Source organism: Pyrus communis, chromosome 12, assembly GCF_963583255.1.
Source record: "Pyrus communis chromosome 12, drPyrComm1.1, whole genome shotgun sequence".
Classification (NCBI taxonomy): Eukaryota; Viridiplantae; Streptophyta; class Magnoliopsida; order Rosales; family Rosaceae; genus Pyrus; species Pyrus communis.
In genome coordinates, this window is record NC_084814.1 from 14,245,241 (window position 1) to 14,273,114 (window position 27,874).

At 35.2% G+C, this 27,874-nt stretch overlaps 2 protein-coding genes across 2 annotated transcripts; both read left to right on the top strand.

Annotated features, from left to right (window-relative positions):
- The first annotated feature begins 1,650 nt into the window (after nt 1-1,650).
- LOC137710039 (uncharacterized) lies at nt 1,651-2,598 on the top strand. Its single transcript, XM_068448999.1, has 2 exons — nt 1,651-2,485; nt 2,582-2,598. Exons 1-2 carry the CDS (start codon nt 1,651-1,653, stop codon nt 2,596-2,598), a joined length of 852 nt encoding a protein of 283 aa, XP_068305100.1.
- A 4,502-nt stretch (nt 2,599-7,100) lies between these two features.
- LOC137711678 (protein P21-like) lies at nt 7,101-8,058 on the top strand. Its single transcript, XM_068450938.1, has one exon. It carries the CDS (start codon nt 7,138-7,140, stop codon nt 7,813-7,815), a length of 678 nt encoding a protein of 225 aa, XP_068307039.1. The 5' UTR covers nt 7,101-7,137; the 3' UTR covers nt 7,816-8,058.
- Nucleotides 8,059-27,874: the final 19,816 nt, after the last annotated feature.

The following is a 27,874-nucleotide window of genomic DNA, read 5'->3' on the forward strand; positions in this document are numbered from 1 at the left end:
GGTCCTTTTGTAATCATGAAAAGTTTGGTATTACTTTTAGTATTTATGGTTTGACCCCTAACTTTTTCATATTTGCATTTAGACCCCTACTATTTAAAAATTGAAATGTTTGATTTTAATTTTGTTTAATGTTTAAACTCATCATTGAATTATGCCCATATGCACTAAATCTAATTGTTTATATGTTGCATTCCATTTGATTATTTAATATGATTAAGTAGTTAGAAAATGGGTGACTATGGACTTATGCCTTAAACGATAATTGAGCTATGAGATAAGGCGCTAAAATCAAATTGTTTGAACCTTGGGAATGTGTTTTAATTACTGTTTCAATTGGACCTTGTCACGTTTCGACATTAATCTATCTCTCCCTCTTAGTATGTGTAATTTGTAGGAATTTGTACAAATCGGTTTGTAATTCTTATTACTTCTTAATCTCTTTTAGTTAGTTGATTCCCTCTAGTACTAGACTAGAGTTTCTTTAACTATTGGTAAGGAGACATATTTAAAAGAGGGTTTTGACATGAGATAAAAAGATTAAATGGGTCCAACGCCCTAATTAGCAATGAATCATTGTCTTTCATTTCTAATGGCTCAATCAAAAATGTTTTAATTGAATTGAAAAGCACGTAATTAAAATGACACAACCTCCCCGAGATCTTATTCAACAATGTTGGCTCGTTGTTGCAATAACCCAATAAGTCCATGGTCATCCAAGAGCCTAAGATAACTATAAAGTCCAATTTCAAAGGATTGCAAAAACCGTAGTAGTAGTAGTTACTTCCAATATTTGAAAAATTCGTTTTTGATATTGATTTGTTTTTCTCAAAACAAATAGTGGGAGTATCATACGCTACTAAACTATAATGATTTCAATTAGTAGTTATATATATCTCCAATATTTTGAAAAATGTTTTGATATTGATTTGTTTTATGAAAACGAATAGTGGGGATATCATATGCTACTAATTTCATTAACTTTGGACTAGTAGTTGTAATAGGACAATTTATTTGAATATGTTTAAATAAATAAAATTGATGAGACCTTAAAATCCCTCAACCAACAAAGAATATTAAGTTGATAAACGAGAGATGTTTTGAACATTTCTTCGTAGGCCTTCCACCGTGGTGGGCTCCAATCGTTTGTGACTCATGCACCGGCTTCACCCTATAATGGGGAAGTACAAAGTATGGGCTTACATCCAGGAGGAGTCCATAAACATATGATGAGGTGAGTGTAGACAACGAGTATGACCAACATGATATAATTTTGAGGTTGTGCTTGAACCTCTACATAAACTAAGCATGGTGGGAATAACTTAACTAAGTGCAATGGTGCCAACATGATATAATTCTGAGGCATTCATTCTCTAGAGGCCAAACTAGATGGGTAATTACAAGAGTTGTAAATGAATAAAGTGTTATTCTCTCATCATTTTTTTTGCTAACCAACATGATATAATTCTGAGGTGGGCTTGGTAATGGTGAGTCTCTCATACCCCGCTAAGAGTTCAACATAACTCTCGGATTCTATTTGAGGGATATGGAATTTGCCAAAAATGGTGGGTGGTGTCATTCGGTTTAAAGACCCGAATCGTGTGACTTAATCAACAATCAAACTAATTTATATTATTGTTTATGTATTTAGATATGGTTGGAAGCACATTCGCGAAAATACTCGACAAACATTGCCTAGAGGGGCACAATTTCCCATCATGGTATCGTAATGTCAAGATTCTCCTAACATTGGAGAAGATTATTTACGTACTTGATAAGCCTCTTCCTGACATACCTCTTGGCCCTGAAGCCACAGAGGATGAACGTGCTAAGTATGACAAGCATGTTGAGGATGATACACAAGCCAAGTGCTATCTGTTGGCTTCCATGAATGAGGAGCTACAGAGACAGCATGAGGGCATGGACAGTGCATTTTCCATAATACTCCATCTTACGGAGTTATATGGTGAAGGGACGCGCAACCGTCGCTTTAACACTGTTTGTGAACTTGTGAAGACCAAGATGGTCAAAGGGGCTCCAGTGCATCAACATGTACTGAAGATGATAGGATTCATAGAACAACTGGAGAACCTAAGTACTCCACTTGACGGGGAATTGGCCCAAGACTTTATATTGGCTTCTCCTCCTGATTCATTTTCGCAGTTCGTAATGAACTACAACATGAATAAGATGGATCATACTCTCTCTGAGTTACTAAACATGTTAGTAACTGCTGAGAAAACTATGATGAAAGAGAACGTTGTAGGGACTTCTGCAGTAGCCTACAACAAGCCATCCTCTTCCAAGTCTAAGCCGCAAGGCAAAGGCAAAGGGAAGGAGAAGAAGTCACCCACTCTTAAGCCGAAAGGGGGAGTGAAGAAAAAGAAGGCAATGGAGCCCAAGGGGGCTTGCCACCACTGTGGAAAGGAGGGACATTGGAAGAGGAATTGCAGGTTATACCTTGCAACTCTTAAGGACAAGCTACAAGGTATGGTTTATGTTCTTATCTTCAATTCTAATTGTTAGATCTTCTAAATATTTATATTTGATATAAAGTGCTAATCACTTATATAATTGTATATAGGTGGAGGAGCTAAGTAGAAGAGGAACAAGCAAATAAAAGAGTGGAGAAGGGTTCGGTCACCATGTTTTTGCTTACTACTTGGGAAGTTTGTTTAGGCATTTAAAGATTGTCTTTAAACTTTCTTATTGTGTTAAGAACTTATTATGTGGCTTCATATGATGGAAGACCACTATTAATGCCTAAATGTTTGAAGGTACTTAAATAAGTCTCTAAATTTTTAGAGATAATTCCTTTTAAGTTAAACATTGTGAATGTTTGTGTTATCATATTAATGTAATGTGACGAATGCCTTCTAAAATATTTCCTTAAAGTAATGTTATGAATTGAAGATTGTCTTGTTGTATCCTAGATGAGATACATGATAATAATGATATTAGAAATAAGAAAAACGTTTCTTATATGGTTATCACTTAAACCACAATAATCAAGATCACTCTTGATTCAATTAGTAGTTTTGAACAATTAATTGGACATTCTTAAAATTGTTTTAAAATGTCAAGTGTGTTTAAACCAAAAATTTAAGTGTCTAAATCAATAAAATGTTTAAAGGTTTTAGTCACTTAATAACAAGACATCAACTTAGTGAAGAGTGAAACAAATGAGCTTGAAAGGTTTTAAGGCTACTACACAATGTCCTCAACCCGTATACTCCACGTTTATACAATTTTTGAATGTATGAAATGATTTCTCATTAAAGTCATGAGAAATAGTGGGAGGTGAGAAATTGGATATAAACTTGAATATGATTGGTTTATAGTTGTCTAAATAATAATAGTACTTGACTATTATTGAGAGTTTATAATTTTAATTGTTAAAAGACTCAAGCTCTACAAAACATTAATATTCTATGTTGTGTAACATTCTAAAGAATAGTCTTTGAATGTAGGTTTCGTCAACCTAGCATAAAATGGTTATATGTTGGGAGTTGTCCATCATTCTCTTTTATGAGAACAAGCTAAATTACAAAGCATATGGACAAGTTGATGAAACAAAAGGGAATAGTTTCAAAATGAGTCACAACATATAGTTTAACAACAAGACAATCCGAATTCGTCACCTTATGTAACTATAACGCTCCATGTAGTTTTTTTTTGATAAAGAATTATATCAACCACCTAGAAGGAATGGTTGAGTTTCTATATCCTTATTAGAAGCCTTGCTTTCACTAAAGACTTGGATAATTCTTATATGACTACATTAAAGTCTTAGTATGACTAAAACTTGAAGAATGGTGTATGACACCATTTAAATGATTCATTTAAATAACTTGTGTTAGCTAGTATTGTTGATAGTCTCAAAATTGTTGAGACATCATTAATAAGCTAATGGATCTCAATGATTGTCAATAGATCCAAAACAAGTTAGTGGGAACAATATGCATTCAAATCAAGAAAAATTTAAGTGTTAAGTTTTGAATGAATGCTAAGTTACAACAAGCCCAATGGGAGTGATGTCATAATTTGAGCAACAAGATATGAATGAAGTCTATTTGATAGACTTGATCAAACCTAGATGTTACTCGAAAAATGACAAGACATGACACGGTTAATTTTAAGTATAGACTTGAATTGGACTTATTGATATAACAAAGGCTATCTCAAGGAAGTTATATGGGGAAATTAAATCTCAAATGTTGAAGATTTAAGAAAGCATTTTACTATATGATAGAAAATCACTTTCATAACCCTTATAATGAATGTGTCATAAAATCACAAAAAGGGACACATGTATGGACTTGTGAGTAGATATCCAAAAGTGAAAAACCATGGGTTATCACTTTAAGATATTACTATATCCCAGGATCAGAACCAAAGCAACTGATAGAGTATTATTGCCTTTAAGAAAGGAACATCAGAGTGGGACTTTGGAAGCGTGCATTCACTTAGGTTACGAACCAAAGTGAAAATAACCCATTTTAACAAATGGAACTTCATAATGGATGAAGTACTAATCATATGAATGTATTGTTAGTATCGTACTACAATGGTCTCAAGGTTGGAGCAAAGTTTGTATAAAGTATACAAACAAAATATATGTCGATATATTGTTTTAGAAACTGCTTCAAAAGGTGTTTTGAAAGGAAGGGGTTCTTTTAGAACCAATGATTGAATCCAAACCATAAGGTCGTTAGTAGGATACTACGACGTAATGGGGCGATAGCTCAAGCCATGGAATCAAGGTCTCATCAAAGTATTCGAACACAAGAAAGAGACATCATCAAAATGTTTTAGAAACATTTGATAAGTAAATCCCTTTTAAATTAAAAGGTGACTAATACATAACCAAGTTAACCTACGAGCATAAGCTCACTCAACTAGCATGTATAAGATACACTAGTGATTGACTTTAGTGCAAGTGGGAGATTGTTGGAAATATGCCCTGAAAGTCAATCTTTGGAAGAAACCTTTCAGGACAATGAATTGATGTATATATGAATCTTATACATCGGAAGGCAAAGATACTAATTAGGACTATCTCAATGAACAAAATATGTCCTAAATAGTGAATCCATGGACAATGGATCGATGGAAGAAGTAACCTAATGATGTTCGATTACAGAGACCTTCTTCTCATAACCATCATGTCCAAAAAGGTTCTTGGTCATAAGGATTGTCGGAGGGATACTGACAATCCATAGACCGGTACATACTATGTCTGCTTCAATTGGAAGGATGGAAAGTCTCATCCCATTCGTGTAGCGACACTAAGACAAGCATGTAGGTGCTCATTAAGGGAATGAGTTCACTGAACACAATCGAACGAGAGTACTTGCATGGAGGTCTACTCACATGTCAAGCAAGTAACTCTAATGGTTGGAATAATGTAAGTAATCCTTTGACCTGAGACATCGTCGTTGTCTTGTGGTTAAGTACTTAATCTTTGATTATGTTAAAGTCATTCCATACGCGAGTGTCCAAGGCATCGTTGGGGTTAAGCCACTTAGCCATGAAGGCAAGTGAATGCGCAACAAGGAATCTCTAATCCTCGATAAGAAAGGATGAATACTCTAAGATATGATTCGGGAATCTTCGGCCGAAGTATCGAGCGTAATAAAGGAAAGCGTTCCTATACGTCTCAATTGAATCGTATAAGAAGGAATAATCACATTAGGGGTTTGACATTATAAATCCATACCCTAGTGATGTGATTGAGAGTATTGTTTTAGAGAAGGATCGAATTACATTGTAATTCCAACTGAATAGGTTCTCCGAATAAACTTCTACATTAGCTTGGGTAGCCATGATATATGGTTAGATGTCACTCATGGCTTGTGAGTTCTTCTAGATAATTAAATGTAGTCATCAAAAGGAAGGTGAATTAAAAGTAAGTTTTAATTCACTAAGTGATTGGATAATCAATTGGATTGGTGCCAATCACCTCACTGCCTTGCTAATTAGAACCTAAAAGATTGTTCACCAATACACTCTTGTAGTGAGTAACTAATGGATGAAGGAAATAATTAATTGGATTAATTAAGTGTTTTGATTAATTTAGAAAGTCTAAAGAAATCATAAAAGCGATAAAGATCGTTTTGGGCTTATAGAAACGTTCGGGTTTAATTAGGCCCATTGGGCCAAAACCCATTGGGCTTTTATTCAAGCATTGGATGACTTGAAATAATTAAAAGCCCAAAGCCCAAACCAAACACATATGGCCGGCCAAAGAGAGGGAGAGAGAAGGTCAATTGTTGACTTGTTTCTTTATGTAATAAAAGGAACATTATAGTGAAAGATTGATTAGGGTTTTGATGTGTTCTAAAACAACAAAAGAAAAAGAAAAAAAAAAGAAAAGCTCTCTCTCTTGAACACAAAGGGCCGGCCACCAAGGGGGTGATTTAACTAATCATCTATACACCCTTTTGGTTATTCCTTCATCTTTCTCATTACAAAGTGGGTGAGGATCTTTAGAGGTTTTCATATCTTTGGAAACTTGAAGAGAACCTAGTAGCACTTACTATACAAAGTGGAGGAAGCAAGGAGGGAGGCTAGGCTCAAGGAGTTTGAGGAGCAAAGATCTTGGAGGTGATCCATCCTTGGTCTAAGATCTAGATCAAGAGGTATAAAACTAAACCTCTAGTTTGTTCTTCTTATAAATTTTGTTTTGATGCATCTTATATAAACCTATGCATCTTGAAGGGGATTTGCATGACTATAGCTTTGATAAAATGTATGACATGCTTCCGTTGCTTTCGTATATAAATTTTGAATTGTATATGCATGCTAGTCACTAGAAATCCCACATGAATCTCATAGATTTCCCTTCAGTTAGGTCATAATTATTTAGACCTGCATGTCACAGTTGTAATTTTAAAATTAACAAAAAATAATTTCACTATCAACAACTAAACGATATTTATCATTTCGTGGAAACTAGAAACATTGGGCCTCTTTTACCCATAGGTGGAAATGATGAGCTAATAAAATGATGTCATTAGGTGACGAACATGTTACATAAGTACCACCAATGCTCTATATAACCTCATGAACCTCCTCGAGTTTCAAAACACAACGCAACAAAACCCAATCTATTAGATTTAGTATTGCTTAGCTTCCACAATGAGCCTTCTCAAGAGCCTCTTAGTTTTCTCCATCTTATGTACCACTCTTTTCTTTGCATTAACCAATGCAGCTCGATTCGATATTCGAAACAACTGCGCCTACACTGTCTGGGCAGCCGCAGTGCCAGGTGGTGGCCGCCAGCTCAAAAGAGGCCAATCATGGGCCTTAGATGTGAGTGCCGGTACCACAGGGGCTCGCATTTGGGGTCGGACAGGATGCAACTTTGATGGAGCAGGACGTGGCCAATGCCAAACAGGTGATTGCGGGGGTGCCCTCCAATGCCAATGCTATGGTCAACCACCAAACACCCTAGCTGAATATGCCCTTAATCAATATAACAACTTGGATTTCTTTGACATCTCTCTTGTTGATGGGTTTAATGTACCTATGGACTTCAGTCCCACATCTAGTGGGTGCACTAGGGGGATTAGGTGCACGGCTGATATTAATGGGCAGTGCCCTAACCAACTGAGGGCTCCAGGAGGGTGTAACAACCCTTGTACTGTGTTCAAGACTGATCAGTATTGTTGTAATTCTGGGAGATGTAGCGCTACAGACTTGTCTAGGTTTTTTAAGCGCCGGTGCCCAGATGCTTATAGTTACCCTAAGGATGACCAAACCAGCACATTTACATGCCCTAGCGGGACTAACTACAGGGTTGTCTTCTGCCCATAATTGAAGCATATATATCGGCTACTTTATGGTATGGCGTACGTATGAACAAGAAGCTTGTGATGCAATAAAATTAGATTGAAGGCTTTGCCAACACATGTTATGGTGTGCATTATATATGTAACACAACACAGTACTTGTAATGTCATCCAAGCAACTATGTAATAGCAACTATGGCTTCACAGAGTTTTATCGTATTCTTAATTACTTGTTTAATTTTCTTTTAGCTAGATTAGCTACTAGCTAGCAGGTCAAGCTAGCACTCCTCTCAAATCAAAAGCCTTCCTAGAATTGGAAAAATATTCTGATTCTGTGCATGGCAATACCAATTGAATAGCTGTTTATGCCAATTTCAAAGGCAGCGACCTAAGTGGTAGAAACCATATTTAAAAATGCCATCTAGCAGTTTTCTACTTCTCACAACATTGAGCCTTCCAAGGGCTATAGCCATCTTCTATATGCGTGCATGCATGCTGGTCTTTTGGGCCAGAATTTGGATGATCAAAGTGTTTAATAGATATTCTTCGAAGTAGGTAAGGCTGTTTAGTATTCTATTTGAATACGATTTTTAAAATTCAAATTTACTTTTCAAGTTTTAAGTCTTAAAAATTCGTTTGATATAACTTTCTCTCCCCTTCTTTCTATCTTTTATGATCCTTTCTCTTCTTTCTTTCTCATCCAATCATCTCTCTCTCTTTCTTTTCTCTTATTTCCTCTTTCTTTCTTTCTTTCTTTCTTTCTTTCTTTCTTTCTTTCATTCTCTTTCCTCTTTCTCCCTCTCATGTGATCCACTCTCCTTGAATCTCTTTGTCCAGTTTAAGTTTTAAGATTTAAAAATAATTCTAAATATCATACCAAATAAGTTTTTGAATCTTAAAGAAAATTATTTTTAAGAGATATTTTTAAAAAATATTTTGATATAAGTGATGAAATTTTTTTAATAGAATACCAATCAAACCCTTAATTTGTTCCTTTTCTTTTGGGTTAGCTTGGATCCAAACGTCCAAACCTATCAATCCGAGACAGCAACCCGTGCACCCGAGGCGCCACAGATTAATCATGAAAGTGTGGACAGTCACGAAATATGTTGGCGTTGAAAACACAAAATATGAACAAATAGATTATACGAGTCATGATTTTATACCATGAAGTAATAATTCATGAATTGGCACACCACAAATTAAATTAGTTTATGTTTGTTTGAACTGGTATGTTAGATATAACCAAAACTTTGCATTTAAAGTTCAGTGTGATAAATTTGCTCATAACGTCAAGAATAAATATGACATGCCAATAATCAAACGTGTCGTTCTCTTACTCGATGTGACTAATTAGGCAATCAACAATTAATTTTCCTTTGGCACAAATCAGTGCGGTCAATTTAATTCAACCCTTAAAGTTTTCCTTTCAGTACAAAAGTCTCTCACACCTGATCTTGTGGAAAATAGTGGAAAGAAGAAATATTGGTCTTCCTGTTGCCAGTACAAAAGTCTCTCACACCTTATCTTGTGGAAAATAGTGGAAAGAAGAAATATTGGTCTTCCTAAATAGTGGAAAGAAGAAATATTGGTCTTCCTGTTGCCAATACAAAAGTCTCTCACACCTTATCTTGTGGAAAATAGTGGAAAGAAGAAATATTGGTCTTCCTGTCGCCAGTGGTGGAAATTAACAAGCCTAGAAAATGATGTCATTTGGTGACCATGTGTAAGTTCATGTACGTAAAAATATAACCTCATGAACCTCTTCACGATTCAAATGCAACTTGATTTGACAACCGAAACTGTACCAGGTGGTGGCCAACAGCTCAGCATAGCATAGACCCTGGGTTTTAGGGTTTTGGATGTATGTTCCGTACTAAAAAGGCTCGCATGTGGGCTTGGACTGGATGCAACTTTGATAAAGCATGGCATGGCCGATGCCTAACAGGTGATTGTGGCGCCAAGGTTAGGGTCAACCTCCAAACACCATAGCCGAATATGCCCTTAATCAATATAACAACTTGGATTTCTTTGACATCTCTCTTATTAATGGGTTTATTTACCTATGGACATTAGTCCCACGTGTAATGGGAGCACTAGGGGGATCAAGTGCACGGCTGATATTAATTGGTAGTAACCGAACCAATTAAGGACTCTAGGAAGATGCAATAATCCTTGCACTATGTGCAAGATTGATCAATATTTTTGCAATTTTGGAAATTGTTGCCCTATAGACTTCTCTAGGGTTTTCAAGAATCGGTGCCCCAGAACCCGTACATTTTATATGTCTTGGTGGAACTAACTAGTTAGCCAAGTTGGCCGTTTATTTCAATTCTAATTTTCTTCGTGTTTGATCAGCTGTTGGATATCTATTAAGAGCAGTGTAGAGAATTGAAAGGCTTAATCTCTTGTATTTTCACTCAATTAAGATCAACAGCTTGTACAATGTTTAGATAGCTTAGAGAGCTTTCTTACATTTTAAGGAATTATGTTTTAACAAACTTAACAAACTAAGCACTAGCTAGACAATTACTATTATAACAGTGTTAACTGGCAAACTGCAAACTGCTCAGTCAATGATAGTCAACATCCTCCCTCCTTCAATCTCAGCTGGGATTTCCATGCTTGAGATTGTAGTAATGTTTAACAAAAGAAGGATTGTGAAGACCCTCTGTTAAGACATCAGATGTTTGATCATCAGTAGGTATATAAGCCACTTCCAGATGACCTTGTTGAACTCTCCCTTACAAAGTGATAGTGACACACCCCGACTCGATTAGCCTTCTAGCTAAGGGTGGAAATATGATGGCCATCACCAATTTGACGAAATATCATCAACTTAATGATGAAGCCATGAGTAAGGAAATTGTGATGTGAAATATTTCAAATAGGAAGGCTCAACTATTAATTTTATACTAACATCTAGGTTCCTTGCACAACCTCCCCACTTGGGGACACAATCTAGATCTAATTCCGATTTTAGATCACATCAATGAGAGCATAACAATAGTGCATACAATTGTAAACCACAAATGTATTGCATTGTGTCATTTATAATCAAAAGTAAAGTCATACAATTGATTAGAGTTCAATGGAGTTTAAACAAAAGTAAAACTACCCTACGTAGGAAGTCTACATTATTGCCATGCTCACTCAGCCATCTCAACGTACGCCTTGCACTTGCTAGGACTTGAGGGGCGCAAAACAATGTGTGAGTGGATCATATTTAATTATCAAGTCAAAATCATTTTCAACATATCAACTCCCGTTTTGTAAAACATATATAGTTGGAAAACAACATAATAATATTTACTACCATAATAGTAAATGAGAATCACAATCAAATCATCAATTGAAAACAATTGAGCAATAGTTCAAAAATCATACCTGTATTCAATTAATCACACTAGCGTCTACTAGCATAAGTATAACAAGCAGGGTATGCTAGCCTCTACTAGCTAAATTCTCTACTGGTAATAACATTATTCCTATCATCTACAAGAAATATAATACCTACAAATAAGCTACTGTCGAGGATAGCTATACAAGGCATATAAAAGACCATGTGGTGAAAATAATTCACCAACAAACCCTACATTAATTATTTGGTCATCTGACCATAGCTAAGTAAGTCTCATCCGAGACTAGCTAGCACAAAAATGTTTAATTTCACCTTTCTAAAATTCATATAAGTCTCATGCAAAGACTAGGTAAATAAATTATTTATCAAAAACGTTTAATTGAAAACGTAGATTTTAGAAGGGATATACTCACCGAATTGTGAGCATAATCCTTAATAGGTGCCTCGTCCTTATTTGTAACCTTTATAATTGCACCTATAAAATTTTAACTACTTAATTTAAGCATTAACTAGAATTTATCCAAAATTCAAATCAGATACCATGACCATAAGATCCCATTGATACTTAGTGCTAAGCCACCAAATATCAGGCCATTACACTATAGTCCCCACAAAAAACTGAGATTGAAAAACCAGTCCAAGAATTGTTGCAAGTTTGTTTTTACTAGGCCTAGTCAGCCCATTTTCCTTCCCAATGTTGTTGGTTAGGAAGAAAGAAGAGACTTGGATAATGTACATGGACCATAAGGAATAAAATGCTTTGACTATCAAAGATAAATATCCCATACCATTTGTGGGACCATGATTTTTTAGGGTCAAAGTAAGGCTGATTCAAATACTATTATCTAAGGAGTACGATCATAGACTCACTAGCTTTGAGTGAAGTTGGATTCGACGGAGCAGCGGTGCCACCATCATTCTATTCCGAGGCAATAGACGAAGTCCGAGCGACTCCGCCAGATAATCATGCTTGTTCCGCAAGACACGCGATCCGATCCGAATATGGATTCAATTAGATTCTAAGTCTTGGAGTTTCTACAATTTAGGAATTGACGCGCGCTACAAGTAATCACAACTCCTAAGAAAGTGCAGTATCTACTTCTAGATATCATCTAAAATTCTCCTGGCTTAGAACAAGAATCCTATCCTAAAAAGGTCTCTCTCCCCACGGTTTAAGTATACCTATCTAAGGTTCATCTCTGGTAACGCAATCTCAATACTCTAATTCTTTTGCCCACTGCTTGAGTCTAAAGCTACTTACTAACTTAACCGTTTGAGAGCCTTTGGTTGGCACACCCACACCCCCTCCTGATCTTAGACTTGCTTATGGTTGTTTTCTATTTTATAGGTTGCTTGAGTTTATGCCTTCACCATCTATGGCGGTGCGCAAATTTGTTCAAACTATTACTGCTTTTGTTGAGAATGAACTCATATTCCTCCTGACCAAATCACTCTACCTCAATGGAGATTCCTCCCAAATCACACCGCAACCAACTGTACGCCCCAGTGCACAACGAAAACCCCAAGATCGATACCGTCATGGACGAGATATGGCAAGGCTTGATGCATGTCTGTCTGTCCCCAAAAGACCTTCCGCGAAGTACTCTGGGCAAAGAACCTGCAAGAGTCGTCGAATTTATAATGTATATTTATATTTATAGGCATGATAAAATGAGTAAATTTTGGGTTATCATCTGTCATATTTAAACCATCTATCAATTAGATTGATACCAATCGCCTTATTGCCTTTCTAATTAGGACCTAAAAAGAAACAAAAACACTCTCTTTCCTCACACATAGGCCGGTCACCATAAAGAGAAAAGTGCTAGCCTTCTCTTATCTCTTTGATTATTCCTTCATCCATCTCACTACACTAGTGGGTGTGGATCATTAGCGGCCTTCAATTTTGGGAGCTCAAGGAGAATCAAGGAGTTCCAAGTTCTTCAAGGTGCAGGAAGCAAGAAGGAAGCAGTTCTAACAGGAAAGATCTTGAAGGTGGTCACTTATTGGATTCAAAGCAAGGTCCAAATATATAACACATAAATCACTCTTTCCTCTTGAAGGTGGTCACTTATTGGATTCAAAGCAAGGTCCAAAGATATAACACATAAATCACTCTTTCTTTTTTAATTTGATTCTTTGATGCATTAACTATGAACCTATGCTTTTTGAAGGGGATTCGCATGACTATAACTTTGATAATATGCTTATATTGCTTGTGTATATGAATTTCGAATTGAATATGCATGCTAGTCTCTAGAAATCCCATAGAAATCTCCGTATTTAGCTTCACCAGGCACGGCAATTCAGTTATGCGACTTTAATCTGCACTGACTTCAGCCTCGCAGCTCTCAGTCGGTGCCCATTGACCTATCCGCCTGGCCTAAGAAAGAGCAACACCAACTGCTGTAGGAGCCTATGCTGGTGCAAGCATCTCTTCCAGACAGGCCTCACACACGCGCTCAGAGCCCCAGCGCCAGCCCAATCCACCATCACTTTTTGACGTCGTGGAAGGGGTACAATGCTGTTTCAAGTAGCATCATCTCAACTTTCAAGTCTTGGTCTTCCCTCTGTTTCCTTCCCCAAGAGGTTATTCTTGGCCCTTGTTTGGCCGGCCTTCACAAACCTCCTCACATTCCACTCCAAGCACCAAACACTACCACTCCAATCACAAAAACTTGAAATAAGGCCGTCTTTAACTATGAAGGGTTAACAAATATTCTGGACACAATTTTAGCTCTCAAAAATATAATTTTTTTAGAGGTGTGATATCCTTTGATATGCTTCAATTCATAGAGAGCTAAATATTAACCCCTCTATATTTTTATTACTTTTTAGTATGCCCAAGTACCTCTTTACCAAGCCATTAAGCGGTGAGCTTCACGAGTGGAAAATATTACCGACTGCTGAGCATTGGCACTTTTTAGGCCTTCTGCGAATTGATTTGAGGCCTAAAATACGCCCATTTGTAAATTTGTAAAATGTTCTTTGGTTGGAGATTGTTTTGTTCAATTTTAGGGCTAATTGGAATTCGGATCTTCTTCGGATTCTCTTTGTGAGAATTTTGAGGATCCGTGAATTGTATATCGTGTGGTCAGTTTTTCTCAGTTCCTGTTTGTATTCAATTTTAAATAATAAAATTTAAAATGATTTTTGACTGCACAATGTATGAATGATGGATAAGATACACGGATTCCCAGAATCCCCACCAAAAGAAGATAGAGAGGATCCTTATTCAGCTAATTGTACCACATACCCTTGATTGGAGATGGTCTAATTAACATCCCAAACACGCACTATCACTACAAGCATAGCATAAACATCTGACAGCAGTTAATTAGTGCATTCACTCACTAAACAAAAAGTCAAGTGCTTAGTCAGTACTCCAAAGTTCGTGACTCACAGACTCGAATGCATATATGAATTATTATTAAGAATAATCTTTTCTTTTCTTTTGATTTGTTTTGTTTTTTTTCCACAATGTTGTGAAGCAGCATACGGCGGGCTGTGAATGATTAGTGATTAGCTAGCCGTCTCTAGTCTGCACATATGAATATTCTTCCATGTGAATTAACTTGCAATGCAATTGCATGGTGGGAAAGTATATCACTCAGCAGAAAAAATCAATAGAGAAATTGTTATAGATTCAAAAGTTATAATAATTGTTGGAATTGGTCCAAGTAAGTGTTATTTATTCGATCCAAGTCTTTTAACTAATCCACCTAGTTTCATAAACAAGGTCGTCCATGCCAAATTGTACAAGGTAGTGGTCGGCACAAAAACACAAATAATAAGACATTGTAGAATTATCCAAGAGACGAGTCAAAGGTATACTTCCAACAACATCGATATTAAACTCTTCTTTTCTCAGAGACACGACTGATGTTGGATTTCAACACGCCCCTCACGCAAGACCTAATTAGTGGGTCACACGTGGGAGATTCACACATTGGCAATCACATCGAGCCAAGGGGACTCACCCAACATGCAGGGCGAAAGGACCCACTATTATCACGGGTGGCAAAGAGGACCCACCCATCACAAATACATACAAGTTTGCTCCAATACAACAAAATACTTTCAACAACACCGATATTATTTCTAACCTATAATAAAATAAGTGTGCGGTTTTATAACAAAAGACTTCGGTATTGGTTGGAGTGAAATTAGGATATTTAATTCTTCTTTTTTCAGAAACACGGCCTGTGAGATTTCAAGAGACGCATCAAAAAGCAACTCTAATAAAAGTTTCCTACATTTTTCTTCCACATTCCGAGCAGGAAAGGTTCACACGTGATGTGATCGACAAACTATGCTGACTTTAAGGTACTGTTTGGTATGTGGGACAGAATAGAACAAAGTGGGACAAGACGTTCTGTTCCACGTTTGGTGCGCCTAAAACGGGTGGAACGAACTGTTCCACGGGACGAGTTTTGGGTGAATTTTCGTTCCACCTCACCCCTCTGGAACGACTCATTCCACATCCGTGTAACACAACATTATAACCTCTCCGTCTCCTTCTTCTTCCTCCTTGTTTCCATCTGAGGGCATCTTTGCTCCCGCTCCGTTCTGTTCCATCCTGTCCCGTCCCGTCCCGTCCCGTTCCATTCCGTTCCCTCCTGTCCCGTCTACATACTAAACGATACCTAAAGGACAAATCCACAGAAGATCAGGATTCGTTTACCTCTAACTTTTCCATTTCTTTGTACGGTAAAGAACATATTTTCGATTCTTGAGGAGGGCTTTAAAGCTAAGGCACATTCCGAGTGTAGACCAAATTTAAACCACCCAGTGTTTATATTACTCGCACGTCTCAATTGACTTATAAAGTGCCCAAACCATTAACGAAATATTGGAAGCCCGACATACCAAAACCAGTGGTTTGGTTAACTCACAAATTGGTAAAACACTTTCGGTCTCCCACATAACTAGGGGTGAGCAAGTTTGATTCGGTGCAGTTTTAGGATAAAACCAAAATCGGAACTGAAATTTATTTCTATTTTGTTCGGTGCGGTTTTAGGGTAAGAACTGAAATGAAACCAAACCATTTAGTTTTGGTTTGATTCGGTTTCAAACAGTTTTGGTTTCGGTTTGTGCCTCACTTGTAGACCCGTTTAAAAATTGGCATTAATGAGTGTTCAACATTTAAACAAACTCAAGAGTTCAAAATCTAGTCATTTGCAAACTAAATGCTTTATGCTATTAATATAACTAAATTGAAGAAAAATCATGATAATCACCATACTAAAATTCAACTTGAATCAAAGTTCAACATCAAAATGCCTTATGAGAGGACATCTACAAAGGGGATGTCAAATAAAATATGCGAAAAAATTATTTGATGGCTAATGTGGCCAATTAAATACAAATGTTAAATCTTCTTCTTTTCCAATAGATGTGTCAAATATTTATTTTATTATTATATTGAGTCCACAGTTACATTAACTATTAAAAACTAATAAAATTGATTTTTAGTTTTTATTCTATTGATTGTCAATGGGAGCCATGCATTAAAAAAATAAATTAAATATATTGAACTCCTTTGTATGTTGTAAAAAAGACAGCTAAAATGCAAGGAGTCAAATGACTTAACCACATCATATATGACAACTCCATTAGAGAGCACCTGAATATCTTTTAATCGTCTTTACCATATTTGACATCTTCTTTGGAGATGGTCTGACATTACTTTAGTACAACCCAATTGAAAAAAGTAAGTTTATATACTAAAATTAAAGTTCAAACAAAGTTCACGTTAATACCTAATGGCATAGTACAACCTGAAAAAATAAATGGACCATCGATGCCACAATCTTCCTGTTCCGGAATCAGTGGATGAAGTCCGACAACTTCGCTGAGATTGATCATGCTTTTTTCGCAGGATATGAAAACCTAATCCAATAAGGAATCAGAAGGTTCCCTACAATGTTGAAGTCCTTACAATATAGGATTGGTGTGCGACTCAAGTAATCACATTCACAAGAGGATGCAATATCTACTTCCTAGATATCCTCTGGGATTCTCCCCGTTTAATAAGGATTATACTATCCTAAAAGGTCTCATTCTCGACTGGTATAAATACACCTTCTAGATTCATCTCTGGTAACGCAATTATTTCATACTTAATATCTCATCCACTACTTGAGTCTTATATTGCTTACTAACTTGACCGTCCTAGAGTCTTTAACTGGCACACACACACACCCCCAGGTTTTGGCTAGCTCACAGTTGTCTGTTCTTTTACAAGTTACTTAGATTTGTGCATTTCTATCACCTGCGGCGGTGTGCAAATTTGGTTCCAATAGTATTCATTCACAAACTTAAGGTCTTGGAAGCGTAAATGCTACTAGTTGTGACTCACTCGGATTTTTCTTTTTTCTTTTTTTTTTCTTTCAAAAAAACTCTCTCTCTCTCTCTCTCTCCCTCTCTCCCCATAATATCAATTTCTACTACAAACTAGTTGACGATTACCATCACTCAATCCAGTTCTTCTAAAACATGGTCTCAATTGTTGATATTTTTTCAGTCGTGATTGCATGAGCTTTCACCATAGTACATGAACCCAACTTTTCGTATTACAAATTATTGAACCCAACTTTTCGTATTACAAATTATAGATTCTTCTCAAATTGTGTTTGCATTATACTCAAAATATAGGGTAAAGTACAAAAAACTACCTCAACTATTGGGATCATGACAGTTTCATACCTCATCTTTTAAAATTGACAATGTCATACCGCATCTTACGAATTTGTGACAATGTCATACCTCCGTCAATTTTTCTGTTAGTTTTTCTGTTAAATGCTGACGTGGCAAGAGATGGGGACCACTTTCTATTAAAAAAATTAATAAAATATTATTAAAAACTAAAAAAAAATATTTAATATTTTTTAAATATTAAAATAATAAATAAAAGTAAAATTAAAAAAAAAGGGTAAAGTACAAAAAACTGCCTCAACTATTGGGGTCACGATAGTTTCATACCTCATCTTTTAAAATTGACAATGTCATACCGCATCTTACGAATTTGTGACAATGTCATACCTCCATCAATTTTTCTGTTAGTTTTTCTTTTAAGTGTTGACGTGGCTTGATTCGGGACCTATTTTCTATTAAAAAATTATTAAAAACTAAAAAACAATTATTTAATATTTTTTAAATATTAAAATAATAATAAAAAGCAGGAAAAAAAAAACCCCCTCATTTCGTCCCTCCCCTCCCCCCTCCTCCCTCCTCTCTCTTCTCCCCATCTTCATCTTCTTCCCCCACCTGCAAATCCCAAAAAAAAAAAAAAAAAATTCCAATTTGTCTTCCCCCCACACCCACACCCACACCCACCCACACTCTTATCCCTCCTGCAACCCAGAAAAAAAAAAAAAAAAAAAACCCTAGATCCTGTCAGTGGGAAGATATGGGTGAGCAGAGAAGGTGGAGGATGAGTGCGGAAGAGGATGTGGAGAATAGATGAAAGTGGTGGATTTGGGGTTTGATGGGTTTTCAAAATTTTTTTTTTCCCTTCTTTTTTTCCTCCTCTTCTTCTTCTTCTTCCACAGGGGAGTTGATGGTTTAAAAAACAAAAAAAAAAAAAATCCTTCTTCTTCTTCCGCAGGGGGAGTTGATGGGTTTTCAAATTTTTTTTATTATTTTTTCTTCCTCTCCTCCTTTTCTTCCTCTTCTTCTTCCACCTTCTCCTTCTCCTTCTCCCTTCTTCTTGTTTTGCGCCAACAGGGGGGAATTTTTTTATTTTTTTTTTCCTTCCTCCTTTTTTTCCTCTTCTTCTTCTTCTTCTTCCTCCTCCTCCTCCTCCTCCTCCTTCTCCTTCTTGTTCTTCCGCGGGGGGTTGTTGGGTTTTCAAAATTTTTTTATTTTTTTTATTTTTTTGGGTTTGCAGGTGGGGGGAAGAAAATGAAGATGGGGAGAAGATAGAGGAGGGGGAGGGGGATGGGAGGGACGAACTGATGGTTTTTTTTTTTTCTTTGCTTTTTATTATTATTTTAATATTTAAAAATCTTAAATAATTATTTTTTAGTTTTTAATAATTTTTTAATAGAAAGTATGTTCCGAATCAAGCCACGTCAGTACTTAACAGAAAAATTAACAGAAAAATTGACGGAGGTATGACATTGTCACAAATTCGTAAGATGCAGTATGACATTGTCAATTTCAAAAGATGAGGTATGAAACTGTCGTGACCCCAATAGTTGAGGTAGTTTTTTGTACTTTACCCTTTTTTTTTTAATTTTACTTTTATTTATTATTTTAATATTTAAAAAATATTAAATATTTTTTTTAGTTTTTAATAATATTTTATTAATTTTTTAATAGAAAGTGGTCCTCGTCTCTTGCCACGTCAACATTTAACAGAAAAACTAACAGAAAAATTGACAGAGGTATGGCATTGTCACAAATTCGTAAGATGCGGTATGACATTATCAATTTTAAAAATGAGGTATGAAACTGTCGTGACCACAATAGTTGAGGTAATTTTTTGTACTTTACCCCAAAATATATCATATTATGTGAATTCCTTTCAGATTCCGTAGTGCAACATAGGAGCGTGAAGATAATGTGTTGTGGCTAATTTTCTAAGGGGAAGAGAGATGGTGCCCCTTGAGGAAAGAATAACTTGTCTTCAAGTAAATATAACTAGTAGAGAGCAACAACTTTGTGTGTGTGAATAATTTCTCTTATTCAATTTCTCTTAATAAGTGCATATTTTTTTTAATATTACATAATTACTGTTTTGTCCTCATTATGTAAATATTGTATATCAAAAGTGAGGATAAAATTGGAAAAATAAGTATATGATTGTCATTTCCTAAAAAAAAGAGGGTAAAATAGGAAAAATAGAGATATGATTGTCATTTTGTCAAAATGTACAAAACTACTATTTTGGCCTCCTTTTGTCAATAATGTATATCACAAGTGAGGGCAAAATAGGAAAAAGGGAGGAAAAAAGTTGATAAGGAGGTTCTCTTAATAGAATAAAAATAAGAATAAATTCAAAAGGAAAGAATTACAACAATAATGGGTACTTTAAAATCTAATATATTTAGGATTTGCACAATCACATAAACTAAATAATATTCATAAATAGAAGATTATTATTAGGACCACATAGTGAGTTGGATTAATTAATTTTCTTAATTGAAAAAAAATAGCAAAATATACCCATATTTTTTTTTATCCTCATAGCAACTCTAAATTATTTCTTGTCATAGCTCGTTTGTGAATGCTTATGTAAAATGCGCTTTTGTGACAACGCAGTAAGGTTACTCAACTGGATCACCAACACAACGTACAGCAAGCAGAATGTAAACAGTTCCTCTCCCGGTTCGGATTTCACGAATGTTCAATGAAACTTTCAAGTCGAAGGTATATAAGACCCTGCAAAGTAGACCTGCAGAACAAGACAATAGTTGAGTTTCCTTTCCCATAATGTGACACGGCTTGACATGCGTAATGATCCATTGATACCAGTATTTGCTCCATTCCAATCGTTCGATTGCATGCTGCCAATGTATGTTCTAGTGCTAGTGGAAATACAGAGCGAAAAGGGGGAAGGAGAGATGCTCATCTAGTATGGGAGGGCCTTCTGAAGCTGTAGACTAATGCTCTAACGAATGAGTTTATCCAGTATAAGCGAATGCATTCTGTACACAAAGATTGTATTTCAGTGAATTTTCATTTACTGATTTAAATGGAAAACTCCGTGCGTAATCTCTCGGCTTCTTTAAATCTCTTCCCCAGAAATTCATATAAGTACTCAAAAATTGTACGATGCCATCTGAGTATACCGTGCCAGATTGCATCTTGTGGTCTAATGAAAGATTTCGTGTGAACTGAAGAATTTTTTTGCAGACAATTTGTTTCGTACAGAAAAAGAAAATTACTAACACAGCTCCAAACACCGGTTACAGATCAAAATACCAGTCACATATCTCATTGTGATCATAGTGGACTTACATTTGGTTCCCCCTTTTTCTTCTAGTTGTTAAAAATCACAGCATTACAACTTTACTGCCCCAAAATACATGTGAGATGGGAACAATATTCTAAAAGATGTTAGACGCTAGTCGGGTGGTGGGTTAGGGCTTAGTGCCTAGACGGCTAGGCGGAGTTGAATAAAAGTAAAAATGCAAAGTTGGATTCTGCCCCCAAAGTTTCATCTTTTGGGTTTGGGGTATCTAAGGACATGAAAAGAGTAAGTTTGTAGCACCAATTACTTGCCTCTCAAGGTATGATGGAATATAAATGTCGATATATTTACTGCAACAATTAATAGCCAGCTCAACAAACTTAATCATAAAGCACCCATTAATCAGCAAGAGCGTTTAACCAAAGAGTAAATGTGAAGAACATTACAACTTCAACGTGATAGGAATTTTTTAAGATCGAAGATAAGGTGAACCAAAAAAGGAATAGATTCCTTCATTTTGGGCAAAAATTCAAACAACAGAAATTGCAGATAACCTGTTAAAAAATCTGCAACGACTACACTTTTACCATTTCCCTTTACATATGCATAGAATGAACATTCCTAGGTCAAAACAGGTTATGCACCAACATCGACATCTGGAGACGCATATGCAGAGATTACATGGCCACATTGATCACTAACCGAATCCTCTTATGTATTGAACTCATGCTCCAGGTACCGTCCCAGAGATTTAACAGCTGCTGAAGTTTGAGGCCTATGATGGAAAGAAAATGGACCACACTTCCCATTTGCAAAGTTTGTCGTGTTCGTGTAACACCTGTTATCTTAATAGGTCTTGTCGTATCACACCCGTTATGACCCATTAAGAAAAATATATATTTTTTCTTAAATTTGCACATACCACACATTGCCACATAAATATTACTTCAAAACATTAAAACACATTTGTCGTTTAGGTACTACATCTACACTTGAAAATAAGAGTCTGATAAACAAACATCCATACACTACTAGTCTATTACAAAATATTAAATGTGCAAGGATATGCAAAATGAAAGAGTTCTTGTTTTCAAGGTTGTGAAGTCTTTCTCGAAAGTTTAAACCTTGCCAATGGAACTCAAAGCTTGCAGTTATTCTTTTTACAAAATCCTCAATTTTCATCGATCATCATGACATAAGATTTTAAATATTTTAAATTAAAGATTGAATTCATTCATTGTAATCATATAGGGTCAAGGAGTTAAGCTGTAAAAAATCATCAAAATCGGATTTAAAATAACCGTTGAATCGTGATTTTTTGTTGATAACTGTCGAAAAGTTTTGTCCCGTTACTTGATTTCTAAATGTTTGTTTTTTGCGATTTTTTGCGTATACGATCTTGAAGCATATACAAACAAGTTTGATGGTTGGATCGTTGAAATTAGTTTCGTACAATGCGTATCCCATCAAAACGATAGATTCACTAACACTTAGAGTTTATTTATACTTTCATTAAGTATAACATAAGATTTTGTGGTATCCACTAGTATAAATATTTTAAATTGAAGATCGAGTTCATTCTTTGTATTCATGTAGGGTCAAGGAGTGTAGCTGTAAAAAATCATCAAAATCGAAGTTAAAATAACCATTAAATCGTGATTTTTCATTGATAACCGTCGAAAAGTTTTGTCCTGTTACTTGATCTCTAAATATTTGTTTTTTGCGATTTTTAGCTTATGCGATCTCGAAGGATATACGATCTCGAAGTATATACAAACAAGTTTCATGGTTGGATCATTGGAATTAGTTTTGTAGAATATGTATCCCATCAAAATGATAGATTCACTAACACTTAAAGAGTTTATTCATACTTTCATTAAGTATAACATAAGATTTTGTGGTATCCATGTAAATATTTTAAATTGAAGATCGAGTTTATTCATTGTATTCATATAGGTTCAAGGAGTGTAGCTGTAAAAAAATCATCAAAATTAGAGTTAAAATAACCGTTAAATCGTGATTTTTCGTTAATAACCGTCGAAAAGTTTTGTCCCGTTACTTGATCTCTGAATGTTTGTTTTTTTGCGATTTTTGGTTTATGCAATCTCGAAGTATATACAAACATGCTTGACGGTTGGATTGTTGAAGCTAGTTTTGTAAAATGCATATCCCATCAAAACTATATATTCACTAACACTTAAGAGTTTATTCATACTTTCATTAAGTATAACATAAGATTTTGTGGTATCCGATAGTGTAAATATTTTAAATTGAAGTTCGAGTTCATTCACTGTATTCATATAGGGTCCAGGAGTGTAGCTGTAAAAAAAATCATCAAAATTGGAGTTAAAATAACTGTTAAATCGTGATTTTTCATTGATAGCCGTTGAAAAGTTTTGTCCCGTTACTTGATCTCTGAATGTTTATATTTTGAGATTTTTTGCTGATGCGATTTCGAAGCATATACAAATAAGTTTGATGGTTGGATCGTTGGAATTAGTTTCGTAGAATTCGTATCCCATCAAGTTCAATGGTATACATATATATATATATATATTTATTAAGTAGATTTAAATTTATTTATTTTGTACGTATAACACTTAAGAAATTGAATGATATGTATATTTAAGCCGATCCAATGGTCACCAATTTTTAATATTTAATTATATATATAATTATTATAGTTTTTATGGGTATAAAATTGTTAAATTAATATATATATAATTATTATAATATTTTTTTAGGGTTATAAAATCATAATTAATATTTTGCTTATTGTGTATCGTGTTACCCACGTGTATACCCGAACTAACCCGTTATCTTAACAGGTGTTTATCGGGTTACCCGATAATAACCCGATTCGTTATCGTGTTGACCCGAACACTTGTTAATTTCGTGTCGTATCGTGTCAGGTTATCGGATCATGTCAAGAATTGCCAGGCCTAGTCGGAACAAGTTGATAGGATCCCTTTTTTATCCGATACGGGCCTATATGACATGACCGTTCAATAGAACCACTCTAACACTCCACCTTTGCCATATATTCCATACATTGCACTAGATAGGTATAACAATAACGGTCCTAAGGTAGCAAAATTCCTTGTTGAGTAAGTTCCGACTTGTATTAAAGGTGTAACGATCTGCAACTGGACAGAAGGACCCTATGAAGTTTAATTCTTCTCTGGGATTGGCTTTGGGCCTTTTTTAAATATAATAAGTCTAATAGTAGTATCTGTCCAATTACTTACACATCAAAACACATCATTATTGATCTATTTTACTCAGGGTTCTAGAAAACACTAGATGCTAATTGGATGGTCAGCTGGGGCCTAGCAGCTAGGATTGAAATAAATTTATTATATATCGAATATATAATTTCATGCTTTGACTTAAAAAATACATAATTGCATTGAGATACATAAATTGCAAAATATAATGTCATAAATTGTAAAGCATTAGGATATAATGAAAACATGAGGAATATAATGTGTGTTCATCTAAGCATTCAAGAAGTCTATTACAATTTATTGAAAAAAATAAAATGTACAATGAAAGTTATCTATTTTTCATCTAAATGAGAGTCGCAACCTAGGTGGGTGCCTAGGCAGGTCTAGGTGCCCTTTCTTAATTTTTAAATGCCTAGGAAGTAATCGAGGTGGTGGCCAGTCGCCTAACGCCTAGGTGGGGATTTTTAGAACATTGATTTTGCTAGTGCTCGTTATATGTCCGCTTTAGTACCTTTTTAATTCCAATTAAAAAAAAATTCATGTTTCATCGAAGCGACTAAAAAAATGGATGTAGAACTTCAATGATTTCGAATTGTCTATTTTTTCAAGTTGCATCTCATAGATTATCCCTACAATATAAATATATATATATATATACACACGCACACAATATATGTCTCATCACATTTTTTTCTGTGGGATGAAGAACATTGTATACCACTAGTAGAAAAACATGTTTGCGCGACCGCATTTTGCGCGACGGATCAACTTTCGTCGCGCAAAGTATGTTTGCGCAACCAAAAACACACAACGTCGCGCAAAAGGCATTTGCGCGACGGATTTTTGCGCGACCAAGGATGGCGTCGCGCAAAACAGCTTTGCGCGACGCATCAGATCCTGCGTCGCGCAAAGGTGTTTTGCGCAGCGCCATATGTAGTCGCGCAAAGGTTCGTCGCGCAAATCACTTTTGCGCGACGTTTTATACGTCGCGCAAAGTCCTTTTTTTTTCTTTTTTGGCCTTTTCCTTTTCTTTTGGGTTTCTTGCATTGCCTTTTTCTTTTGTAGTATCCACTTGTGTAAATGTTTTAAATTGACGATCGAATCAGTTCATTGTATTCATATAGGGTTAAACAGTGCAGCTGTAAAAAATCATCAAAATCGGAGTTAATATAACCGTTAAATCATAATTTTTCGTTTATAGCCGTCGAAAAGGTTTGTCCCGTTGTTTAATCTCTACACGCTTGTTTTTTACAATTTTTGGCGTATGCGATCTCAAAGCATATACAAACAAATTTGACGGTTGGATCGTTGAAACTAGTTTTTTACAATGCGTATCCCATCAAAACATTAGATTCACTAACACTTGGAATTTATTTAAACTTTCATTAAGTATAACATAATATTTTGTGGTATCCACTTGTGTAAATATTTTAAATGGACGATCGAATTAGTTTATTGTATTCATATAGGGTCAATGAGTGTAGCTGTAAAAAATCAACAAAATCGGAGCTAATATAACCGTTAAATCATGATTTTTCGTTTATAGCCGTCGAAAAGGTTTGTCCCGTTGTTTAATCTCTACATGTTTGTTTTTTACAATTTTTGGCGTATGGGATCTCAAAGCATATACAAACAAATTTGACGGTTGGATCGTTGAAATTAGTTTCGTACAATGCGTATCCCATGAAAACATTAGATTCACTAACACATGGAGTTTATTTATACTTTCATTAAGTATAACATAATATTTTGTAGTATCCACTTTTGTAAATATTTTAAATTGAAGATCGAATCAATTTGTTGTATTCATATAGGGTCAATGAGTGTAGTTGTAAAAAATCATCAAAATCGGAGTTAATATAACCGTTAAATCGTGATTTTTCATTTATAGCCGTCGAAATGGTTTGTCCCGTTGTTTGATCTCTACACGTTTGTTTATTACAATTTTTGGCGTATACGATCTCAAAGCATATACAAACAAGTTTGACGGTTGGATTGTTGAAACTAGTTTTGTACAATGCGTATCCCATGAAAACATTAGATTCACTAACACTTGGAGTTTATTTATACTCTCATTAAGTATAACATAATATTTTGTGGTATCCACTTTTGTAAATATTTTAAATTGAAGATCGAATCAGTTTGTTGTATTTATACAGAATCAATGAATGTTGTTGTAACACATCATCAAAATCAGAGTTAATATAACCGTTAAATCGTGATTTTTTGTTTATAGCCGTCGAAAAGGTTTGTCTTGTTACTTAATCTCTGCATGTTTTTTTTTTTTTTGATTTTTGGCGTATGGGATCTCCAAGTATATACAAACAAGTTTGACGGTTGGATTTTTGAAATTAGTTTGGTACAATGCATTTCCTATCAAATTCAATGGTATATGTATTTACTAAGTAGATTTTAATTAATTTATTTTGTACTCATAAGCAAAACGGGTAAAAAAAAAAAAAAACAGAGGACTTTGCGCGACGTAGGTACAACTGCGTCGCGCAAAACAGGTTTGCGCGACGCAGTACTACCTAGGTCGCGCAAAGTCCCTTTTTTTTTTGGCCTTTTCCTTTTCTTTTGGGGTTCTTGCATTGCCTTTTTCTTTTGTGGTATCCACTTGTGTAAATGTTTTAAATTGACGATCGAATCAGTTCATTGTATTCATATAGGGTTAAACAGTGCAGCTGTAAAAAATCATCAAAATCGGAGTTAATATAACCGTTAAATCGTAATTTTTTGTTTATAGCCGTCGAAAAGGTTTGTCCCGTTGTTTAATCTCTACACGTTTGTTTTTTACAATTTTTGGCGTATGCGATCTCAAAGCATATACAAACAAGTTAGACGGTTGGATCGTTGAAACTAGTTTTGTACAATGCGTATCCCATCAAAACATTAGATTCACTAACACTTGGAGTTTATTTATATTTTCATTAAGTATAACATAATATTTTGTGGTATCCACTTTTTTACGTATGCGATCTTGGAGCATATACAAACAAGTTTGACGGTTGGATCATTGAAAATAGTTTTGTAGAATGTGTATTCCGTCAAAACGATAGATTCAACAAACACTTGGAGTTTATTTTATACTTTCATTAGGTAGAACATAATATTTTGTGGTATCCATTAGTACAAATATTTTAAATTGAAGATCGAATTTGTTTATCGTATTCTTATAAGGTTGAGGAGTGTATTTGTAAAAAATCATCAAAATCGGAGTTAAAATCACCGTTAAATCGTGACGTTTCGTTTATAACCGTCGAAAGGTTTCATCCCGTTACCTAATATCTGAATGTCAGGTTTTTGCAATTTTGTATATATGCAATCTTGGAGCATATACAAATAAGTTTGACGGTTGGATCTTTGAAACTAGTTTTGTAGAATGTGTATCCCTTCAAAACGAAAGATTGAGCAAACACTTGGAGCTTATTTTATACTTTCATTAAGTAGAACATACTATTTTGTGGTATCAACTAGTGCAAGTATTTTAAGTTGAAGATTGAATTGGTTCATCGTACTCTTATAGGGTTAAAGAGTGTATTTGTAAAAAATATCAAAATCGAAGTTAAAATAATCA

Coding starts and splice junctions, on each gene's coding strand:
- LOC137711678 (XM_068450938.1), top strand. CDS start 7,138: ATGAGCCTTCTCAAGAGCCTCTTAGTTTTCTCCATCTTATGTACCACT.
- LOC137710039 (XM_068448999.1), top strand. CDS start 1,651: ATGGTTGGAAGCACATTCGCGAAAATACTCGACAAACATTGCCTAGAG.